General features: G+C 40.4%; 1 protein-coding gene across 6 annotated transcripts in view; it reads left to right on the top strand.

The window, feature by feature from the left end:
- The first annotated feature begins 1,954 nt into the window (after positions 1-1,954).
- The window catches only part of TOPBP1 (DNA topoisomerase II binding protein 1), a 41,187-nt gene continuing 32,485 nt past the window's right edge, over positions 1,955-10,656 (top strand). Inside the window, exons 1-7 of one of the 6 annotated variants that reach the window (XM_065587070.1) lie at positions 1,955-2,309; positions 3,918-4,005; positions 4,970-5,104; positions 5,708-5,851; positions 7,781-7,962; positions 8,088-8,281; positions 10,036-10,215. In XM_065587070.1, coding sequence (XP_065443142.1) covers positions 3,925-4,005; positions 4,970-5,104; positions 5,708-5,851; positions 7,781-7,962; positions 8,088-8,281; positions 10,036-10,215 — 916 coding nt within the window. In that variant the 5' untranslated portion in view covers positions 1,955-2,309; positions 3,918-3,924. Of the gene's footprint in view, positions 2,490-2,523; positions 2,648-3,917; positions 4,006-4,969; positions 5,105-5,707; positions 5,852-7,780; positions 7,963-8,087; positions 8,282-10,035; positions 10,216-10,656 lie in introns of those variants that run through there. The other 5 variants (XM_065587071.1, XM_065587066.1, XM_065587067.1 and 2 more) reach the window with 5 other exon arrangements.

Genomic DNA, 10,656 nt, shown 5'->3' with positions numbered 1-10,656 from the left:
CTCTTTTCCAGCAGGATCATCTTCTGACAGGGTGAAGCATTTTAGGCAAAAACTGCCAGCTTGTAACAGTGTCCTCCATTCTCACACCAGCCTGCGGAGCAGGTTCACAATCTGGGAGTTCAACAAAGATTTTTTTTTTTTTAAGATAGCTGAAGAAAGGGCATTGGCATATTTTCTTACAAGGCCAAACCACTTATTAGATGATACTATCCTCAAAGTCCTGAAGAAATTCAAAGAATGGGGCTAAAATCCATTATAACAGCGCTGATGGCCTTATACATATGCACAGATCTTCTCTCTGTTCCTCTGCTTTAACTCAAGTTCCTTTGCTTTAAAGTTTAGTTTTTGATAATCAGATAAGATTTGTGCTAACAGCTTGACAGTTCGGTTCATGAAAGTGAAATTTTTAAAGAAATGTTGACTCCCAGGATACGCGCTTTAAGAATTTATCTCCCTGCACTCCCTCCTCCAGTTTTATTGTGAACTTAGGGTGCGTGGGTTGATCTGGAAGTCTTTCATCATGGTAAGACTTGTCCTTGCGACCATTTGAGACCATTATTGTTGAATGGTGGAAATAGTCTTTTGTCCTTAAACAGCATGGTTGGTAAAAATCAAACTTAGAGTCCAGCAGACGCTGACAATGCAAAATATCAATATGGTTCTTAAGTGTTTGGCCTGTAAGCTATGATTTTCATTGCATTTTTGTCCTATAAGGTAATATTTCTAGTGCTATAGTTCTGTTTTTTAGAGATGCTGAGCAAAGAGAGTGGTGGAGGTACAAAAACTCTGAAAAACAGGCTCCTAATGACTGAAAAGGTTCAGCAAGACTACTCACATGAATAAATAATTCTCAGCATAAGTAAACATTTCAGAATTGTGAGCTGAGCAAGGATCTATGTGCAGGTGGAGAATAAGCAGATGCACAGTTCTCTCCTCCTCAAGAATGTACTCTTGCTCCATGTGGAATAATTATGTGACGGTGCTTTGATATTGATTTTGTAGTCCAAATCCTCAGTCCATCAATACTTAATTTCTCCCTTTCCCCATGATACCTAGGGCGCTGCAAGTGAAAACATATTGTAGCTTGATGAAAAGGACAATCTCTATTTGTAAACTGGGCATCTATGACTACTCAATACACAGCTTGCTAAGCTGACACTATAGTTACAGAATAGAAGAAACTGTCCAACTTCTCTTTTCTAGGCAAATTTCAAGTAGAGAATCTTGCTGAAACAAGCCAGGTCATCCATGTCTCAACAAGAAAAATGTTTGCTTCCGTTTGATTGTTTGCCATAGCATAGTGGTAGCAAAAACCTATTTTGTTTGGGTTTGAGGATCTGAACCTTAGACAGAAATTTCTCTGGCAATTGTGTAACCTAAAACGTATCTGTACTCCACCCTTAGGTAAATGACCTCAGAAGAATACTTTAAGAGGTTTTCTAATTCATTATGTGTGAATCATGATTTTCTATTCACATTTCTGGCCCAGGAAATATGCTTGTCATGTGTGTGTCATATGCACCCGATAAAGGCTTGCAATTGATCTTTATTCAAGTCACAGTAAAGGAATGTTAGTTAAAAATCAAATAAATCAATTGCAAACTAGCCAGAAGCAGCAAATTCTGCAGGTTGTCAAAGCAGCCCCCAGCCCTCCGAATTCGCTACCCCGACCAGGTGGGAGCAAGTTCTGACGGGCAGGCAAAACTAAAGACCATGTTCGCATGCAGCTATTGGTAGCAAAATTGGAGGGATGCAATTTCTGCTGCCCTTCTTGTGGCAGGGCGCCAGCGGGCTGGCTTGAGTGGGTGCGGCCGTTGTTGGGGGGCTGGAAGCAGCCCGGCGCTGACACCCCGAACCCCAGGAGGCCGCTCCCCAGCGGCCGTTACAGCCACGCGCCACGACTTGCGCCCCCCCACAGCGGGGCGCGCGGGAGCCGAGGCTGGAGCAGGCGTAGAAGTGGCAGGAAGACATCCAGGGGCGCCGCGCCGCCGGCGGCTCAGTCGCGCGGGCAGAAGCTAGTGACGCAAGCGCTGGGAGAAGAACGGGCAGCCAGCGGCACAGAACCACTCGTGCGGGCCGAAGTCGAGAAGCGCGCGCTCGGGCTCTATACGAGGAAGCTAAAGGCACACCGGCTTGCCCTTTAAGTGTTGCTCCTGTCTTGCGAGAGTTGGTCATGTGATAGAGATGAGCGTGCGCCTGCGCCTCTTAGCAGCTCCTGGCGCGCCTGCGCAATGTGGCTCTAGCTATTTTCCCGCCCGCCTTGGGTTACCGGCCGGACAGGCAGTACCTGCGGGAGCGAGCTCATTCTGGTGGGTGAGAGGCCGCATCATCCATAACGTCAGTTTCCCTCCTCCCCGAGCCCCCCCAGCGCTTCCTCTCGCCCCGGAATGATCTTCCCGCTCACTCTTCTGGGCTGGTGGCGAACCCAGTCGGCTCGGCCCTTTCCTCGCCCGGCAGGGCCCAGCACAGCCCGGCGGGAGGGGTCTGAGGTGACAGATCTGCGAGAATCGCGACGCGCGTGACGTGCCGCAGCGCGTGTGATCGTTGTGCACGCGAGTGAACCGCCGCCCCTCCCCGCGCGGAGTTTTCGTGAAGGTGTCGCGCGGGGAGGGGCGCTCGCCCCGCAGGGGGCCCGCCCACTTCCCAGGTACCCCGCCGGGAGCCGGCTCCCCCTCTGCTGCAGTTGCCCCCCCCCCTCCTCCCCGAGCGTCCAGAGAGCTGCAGCAGCCGGGGGAGCTGTGCCTCGGAGAGAGCCCGCTCGGACAGCAACGTTAGGGCGCGTTTCAGCCCCAGGTCGGGCTGTCAGCAGCTGAGGAACGCTGCGTGGTGTTACTTGCTTCGCTTGTGCAGCCCGGGGGTTCCCTAGGGAGGCGTGTAATCGATGTTTAATTTAATTTAGGCTGTATTGTGTTGAACGAAGCTTCTGTAAGAAGTTCAGCACTAGGACCCGATTACAGTGTCCTGTGGGAAAGCCCAGTGGTGACGTACTGATAAGGGGCTCCCCTGGTAAAGGAGATCCATGGAAAGATAACGCAGCCCGGGTTTGTGTTATCTCTCTGCCCTGAGCTCAGCAGAGCTGATGTGGAGGATGTTGTGCTTAGGGGCCTACCCAGTATAATTCCTGGTAGCCCCAGCGAACTCTCCAGGCAGTAAAGGGAGAGAGAACTAAGACAAGAGGTACCTGATCTCCACCCCTACTCCGTTTCTGCATCAGAGAGAATGATTTCTGAGATGTATTTGATCCTCTACATCAGGGGTGGGCAAACTTTTTGGCCTGAGGGCCCCATCGGGGTTCCAAAACCCCTTATCCAAGCCCCTCTGCTCCCTGTCCCCTGACTGCCCTGACCCCTATCCACACCCTTGCCCCCTGACAGGCCCCCCCAGGACTCCCATGCCTATCCAACCACCCCTGTTTCCCATCCCCTGACCGCCCCCCTGAACCTCCACCCCATCCAACCGCTCCCTGGCCCCTGACTGCCCCCCCGTGACCCTCTGCTCCTTATCCAACCCACTCCCCACCCCCTTACCATGCCGCTCAGAGCAGCATGTCTGGCAGCTGCGCTGCCCAGAGCGCTGGCAGCACGGCAAGCTAAGGCTGTGGGGAAGTTGGGCTAGCCTCCCCAGCTGGGAGCTCAAGAGCCAGGCAAGATGGTCCCACGGGCCATAGTTTGCCCACCTCTGCTGTACATACTACAGTTATTGGGGCAGTATATGAGCAAATTAGAAGCACTGACATTTCCAGGGCGTGAATTGTTCATAAAGTTTGGATACATTTGTTCAAGAAATTCAGAAAAAGCAATAATTTATGTGGAAAAATAAGTTAGGTACATCTCATTAATGCAGGTCTTGAATACATAACATAGTTATTCTAAAAACTAGTACTTAACATCAAAACTTATTTTTGTTTCATCCATTAGTTAAAGGATGAAAAGTGACAAGGAGCCATTTTTTGTTAAATTTATAAAGTCTTCTGGAAACTCTGAATATTTTTTTAAAGCTCTTGAGGTAAGCACTTTTGGTACCACTATCAGCTGTTTTTTTTCCTGAATTTAGTTTTCCATCTAATTATTTTCATGGTTATTTGTAGCACCTTAATGCATATATCTGTAAATAAAATGTATTGTTTCTGTAAGATGAAGGCATTTAATGTTAGATAATACAGATGCCTTGTTTAACTTTTTTTCTACAGCAAAGATCAACATTTTCTTTGTTATATGTTTTTACTATATATATATTTATGTTCTATTTTTACTAATTGTAGTGGGTTAGTTTCACTTCTTAATACAGTAGAGAATTCATATAGTGAAATCATTGTTTTGTGAAACCGATTTCCCTGTGGCACCAATCCTATAAGGTGCTGTGTGCCTCTGGAAAGGTGCTGAAGCACTCAAAACTTTTGGCCCAATCCAGCCTGGCATAGCGCTTACTACTGTTAGGTGTTTTTTGAAATAATTGAAGATAGATTGAATAACCTAGTTAAAAATCTTGACCTCCCCAAGGAGCAAATTGTCCTACAGGGTTTGAATTAACTTATCGAGGGGTATGCTGTGTCTTGGTAACTAGCATTTGAATGATCATCCCGATCATACAGTGATCGTAGAGGGCACTCAGCAGGTTCCAGAACAAAGTGAGCTGCAATCCTGAGGGTTCAGGTCGCTCATCCACGCTACTATAGCTTCATTGAGGAAGGTGTCAAGTCATTTCTCCCTTGGGAAATCAGTGGGAGTTAGAAGTCTCTCAGCACAGATCAGGTCCAATAGGTGAAAATTTGTACACTGTACATTTCAGGGGATTGAAATAATTTGATATTTTTGTTCAACTTCACTACAAATCGATTCTTATATATTAATTTTGCTATGAGTAATTTCAACTGGTTATGCTTTTGCTGTTGCCATAGGATTTATTTAAAAGAATTGTCTAACAGAGGAAAAGGAATTTAAGTATATTGTTGTTTTATGTTTTCTTGCAGTCCATAAAAGAATTTCAGTCAGAAGAATATCTCCAGATCCTTGAAGAAGTGCCAGCACTCAATATAAAAGAGAATGACAAATCACTTTACATCTGTGACCCTTTTAGTGGCATTGTTTTTAGTCACCTCAAAAAGGTTTGCTACCCACTAGATCACTTTCAAGTGTCCTATTCCTTTTTAAGGAATGCTCATACACATGATCCTACACATTTTCTCTTTCTGAATTCTGTATACTGGCTTGTAATGTACACAGTGAATATGTGTAAATACAGTCTGCTGTTAAACAGAGTTTCAGTGGGAAAATTGCAAAGGGTAGGAATAGCGTAAAAGGGAAGACAAGACAAGGGATTCAATCCTTCAGTCTCAGTTGCCTCTGCTTCTGCAGGACCTGTGGCCACCTTTTTTGTTTCTCCCAGTCATAGAGCAGCCTGGGAAAACGGTATGGTTGCAGTGATCTCTGAGATGTTGCAGTAGCAAAGGATAGGATAGCCAGAGCTCAGTGTCGCTCCAAACATTGCCTCTGTTACCTATGCTGGGGCCAGCTCTATTCCACATGAGGATTTCCCTATGTTTGAGCAGTCCCCAGCCAATCGGTTGGTCAGTTTCAACCGCTTTGTGTTACTGGAGTGGGATGTAGGATGTTCCCCAAGATACGTTTTTTTTTTTTACAAGATCACTTCTTTGTGAGAAAAGTGTCACCCTTCCTTTCATATTAATCCTCTTTGATCTTTGTTGCAGCTTGGCTGTAGAATCGTTGGACCACAGGTAGTCATATTTTGTATGCAGCACCAGCGATGTGTCCCGAGAGCTGAATACCCTGTCCATAATATGGCCATGGCTGATGTAACAATATCCTGTACTAGTCTTGAAAAAGAAACTAGGGTAATACATTACAATATATAATGAAAGAATAATTGTTCAGCTAGATTTTTGTGAAGTTTACTTCCAGATACAGCATTAATAAGATTTATTGGTTAATTGTTTGTAAATGCATTTTGCACTTACTGAAAACTTTTAAATCAGGAATAGAATTCAAATATATATAGAAAGAGTTATTTTTTTAAATGATGATGATGTGACACTTTTATTGTTTCCATCTTAATAATTTTTGTCTCTTTGAATGAGTTAAAGTTCCCATTCTAATCTTTTAGACTAAGAAAACATCTGCAGTTTTACTTTGGGTGTTTGGATGCATTTAACTTTTTCTCAATTGACTACTGTACTGTGTTTACAGAATGAGATCAGCAGAAACCTCAGATCTGTGATATACAAGTTGTATGTAGAAAAAAAATATTTCATTGGTTGTTTTGGGGGAGCATAAAAACTATTGAATAATTTATAGCACTCATGAACTGACTTGAGATCTAGACGGATTGTCCAGCTAGTTGTCTACGGCTAAAATGTCACAGACTATGTAATGTGTTTATCTCAAACTATAAAGTAATTAAAGATTTAATACTTAGGCTACTCTGAATTTCTGTTAAATATTGAACATTTTGATCACACTTTATATTAAGGTTCCATTTATAAAGGCTTAATAAATTATGAATAGATGTTTGAATAGCTAGTTAATCAATTAGAGTCCAGGTTAATAAGTGTCTTATAATCATCTATAATAACGTCTACTGATGTGCTTATAGTAGGGCTGTCAATTAATTGCAGTTAACTCACGTGATTAACTCAAAAAAATTAATCGTGATTAATCGCACTGTTAAACAATAGAATACCAATTGAAATTTATTTAATATTTTTGGATGTTTTCTACATTTTCAAATATATTGATTTCTATTACAACACAGAATACAAAGTGTACAGTGCTCACTTTATATTATTATTTTTATTACAAATATTTGCACTGTAAATATGATAAACAAAAGAAATAGTATTTTTCAATTCATCTCATACAAGTATTGTAGTGTAATCTCTTTATCATGAAAGTGTAACTTACAAATATAGATTTTTTGTTACATAACTGCACTCAAAAACAAAACAATGTAAAATGAGACTGCTATAACATAAAATATATGGCCAAATGCGGATAAACCAGAACAGGATACATACAATTCTCCCCTGAGGAATTCAGTCACAAATTTAATTAATGCATTATTATTGTATTAAGTGAATTGAAAAATACGATTTCTTTTGTTTTTTACAGTGCAAATATTTGTAATAAAAATGAATATAAAGTGAGCACTGTACACTTTGTATTCTGTGTTGTAATTGAAATCAATATATTTGAAAATGTAGAAAACATCCAAAAATATTTAAATAAATGGTATTCTATTATTGTTTAACAGTGCGATTAATTGCGATTAATTTTTTAATCGGTTGACAGCCCTAATTTGTAGCGATGTATAACACATGGTACTCATGTATATATCATGCTTATGGCATCTATTACTCATTTGTTAACCCCTTATAAGCTATTTATAAATTTACTCTTAATAAAAATATGACATTTTTTCTTAAGTGACTGTTTCTGTCTAGTAATAGTATGTGATGTGGATTCCTGGGTAGTAAACAGAACACAGGCATTTTTTCTTATTTAATCTGGATTGTAAATGTGTTCTGGAGGGCACAATCCCCTGGTATTCACTATTTTACAATTTTTAAAGGGATTCCTTCAAAATTGTTCATTTCTATGTAGGCAAAAATATATTTTTCTGTTTTAAAGCTGCCATAAAGTTAAGTTCCAGGAGAAATCACAGGACATGGAGTAATATTTTTTTTTTAAAATAAGCAATATTGAAATATACATTTTGTTGTTTGACTACTTTATCTTTATTTGCTTTTTTTTTTTTTGCTCTTTAGGAAGAAGTTCATAAGTATGTACAGATGATGGGTGGCCGCGTGTACAGAGATCTCAATGCATCAGTAACTCATCTTATAGCTGGAGAAGTTGGCAGCAAGAAATATTTAGTGGCTGCTGCTCTGAAGAAACCCGTATTGCTTCCCGCTTGGGTAGAAGCATTGTGGGAGAAGTCGCAACAAGGGTAAAAGAACCACTTTTTGTATTAGGAAATATTAAATCTTGTACTGGTTCTAGACTATATTTATTCCTTTGTAGTTGTGTTGGAAAAAGATCTGTCTTATTTTCTTTCTTTTTCTCCCCCTTCAGTATGGTTAGATACACAGATATAAGCATGGAAGACTTCATATGTCCTTTATTTCGTGGCTGTACAATCTGTGTAACTGGCTTAAGTAGTGTGGACAGGAAGGAGGTCCAGCGTCTCACTACTGAGCATGGTGGTCAATACACAGGGCAGCTCAAGATGAATGAGTGCACCCACCTCATTGTTCAAGAGCCAAAAGGTAGATATTCTTTAGTCAATTTAAGTTGGAAGGGACAACTTAGCGTAAAGCTAAGCATGTGAATAAGTGTTTGGAAAATCAGGGCCTAGGTCTGTATCTGTTTCATTATGCTGTTGTTATTGCCAGTGTTGTTACGATAAATATTATATGCAAGAAGAGTGATACAGAGTGTTCTTAAGGGAAGGTGGAAAGGACAACAAAGGGACACACAAGCAGAGACCCAAACGCTATCAGAGGAGGGAAGGGGAGAGGCCTACAGAAAAGAAAAAATAGAATCTAAACTAAATTTTGGTGAAATTAGGAGATTTAGGAATTTTAATGATGATATTAATTGGATTACAAATAAACTTGAAGATAAAATTTTCCCACTAAAATTTCTGAGTTTCCTCTTACTAAAATAAAATTAAAGCACTACTTTGTTCTTTGTAGTTTTATTTGAGACACGATGGACAGAATTTTTAAATTTCCTCCCTACTTTTCCCAGGCAATTATTTTGTGATTTCTCTTTTTCCCCTCTTGAAGCCCCAAAATCTTGTTATGGCGATTCTGTCTCTGGCCAAAGAGCTTGGCGTAGCTCCTTCAGTGGGACTGTCAGCTCTGCAGAACAATGTGAGGCATTTTCGTCACTGGGTCTGAATGCTCGAGTGCTCAGATACTAGAATGATGAAAGCAGTATAAACACCTGTATAGACACTTCCAAAACACGTCAATCTGGAATTTGTGAGCCAAGTAAGACTAAAATCTGATTGCAACATGACAGAATGTGCTAATGCTGACTACCCCGTTTGATTTTTTATTTTTTTAATTTAAGACAGTTATAAACAGCTCATTGTAGATGAGATTAACATTGTTGGTAGCTAAGCCAACCATATATTTTAATTTTCCATACACAATACAATCATATTGGTTAAAATGTTACGAAAGTTTTAACCTTTGATGTTTTGCAACTTTGATGCCACAACTGTGAAATATATCCCCTTGATAACATGGTCACAAGATTATTTTTTTGCTAGCTGACAGTTGCTTTCCATTTTAAGTATGTGAATAAAAGTATGCATTTGCTTTTATATATAATATATTATAAAAATACATAGTTTTTAGGCTGTAAAGTCATGAGTTCAAATTCCATAGCAGAACTTTGGACTAATGTCTAATGTTAGCACTGCAGTGAAGTACAGATGAACTATAAAACTGATATTTTTATAGCATCCTGTAAGAGGTAAGTATATTAATGATTAATATTGCTTAGTATGATTATTGTTTAGTAGTATTGCTGTCCATCTGTATCTGACATCTAGCAGTTCCTTCTGACAATTTCTTGTTGCAGTTCAGATGGAAGTTTAAGATCTCATGGCAGTTTTCAAAACAGAAAACCTAACAGATAAAAACAGAACCTAATGTGTTAGAATTATTTGGCTAGCGTGCTTGCACTAGCATACCTAACACTGCTTTTAAAGCAAATTAGGATAGCTTGATTATGAAAGCTGTACTATAAAATCAACAAATAATATTTTATATCATAGGCAATAGTGCTGTCAGAGGAACCAAATTACATTGATACAGCTTTAGTGAATTTGATGTAAACTGCCACTTGGAAAAGCCCTTAGGTATTTGAGAATGTATTGATAATTACCACCTCCAAATGCAGGTTTTGTTTTAACTTTTTTGATTTTGCAATGTGTGGTCATTAATTCAGAATTGTCACTTTTTGGAGCATTAGCCTTTTATTGATTGTGATTTGTCTTTATATAAAGGCCAGAAATATGAATGTGCCAAAAAATGGAATGTGCAGTGTGTGTCCATCCAGTGGTTTTTTGACAGTATCGAGAACGGTTTCTGCCAGGATGAGGCAGTGTATAAGACAGAGTCTGTACAAAAGCAAAATACCACACCCAGTACATCAACTCCTACTAGCCAAGCCAGCAAACCTGACAGTAAGTAAGACATCTCAGTATACTGAGTGAGTTGATGAAATTTCAGTTAAGGGAAAGGAAATGTTTCAGTTGAGTGGGCTGCTACCGACTCTAACAGCACTAAAATTTTGGTAATGAGGCCCGGATCCTGAAAACGCATGCTTAAATTTAAGTACATGGGTTTATTTACATGCTTGAAGTTAAGTGTGTGTGTGTGTGTGTGTGTGTTTGTGTGTTTGTGTGTTTGTGTTTGTGTTTGTGTTTGTGTTTGTGTTTGTGTTTGTGTTTGTGTTTGCAGGGTCAGGGCCCAAATCTTTCTTTCTTTCTTTTGTCCGCTTAGGAGCATTAGAGGGCAACAACCAAGAGCAGACTGTGTTCATATCAAATGTAAATACATCTAATTTAGTAGATGGCCACAAAGCTTATTGAGCAGAATAAGTTTTCAGAAACTGTTCTCCCACA

The sequence above is a fragment of the Chrysemys picta genome, chromosome 2 (genome assembly GCF_011386835.1).
Source record: "Chrysemys picta bellii isolate R12L10 chromosome 2, ASM1138683v2, whole genome shotgun sequence".
NCBI classification, from domain to species: domain Eukaryota; kingdom Metazoa; phylum Chordata; order Testudines; family Emydidae; genus Chrysemys; species Chrysemys picta.
This window is presented reverse-complemented; position numbering and strand designations above follow the sequence as displayed.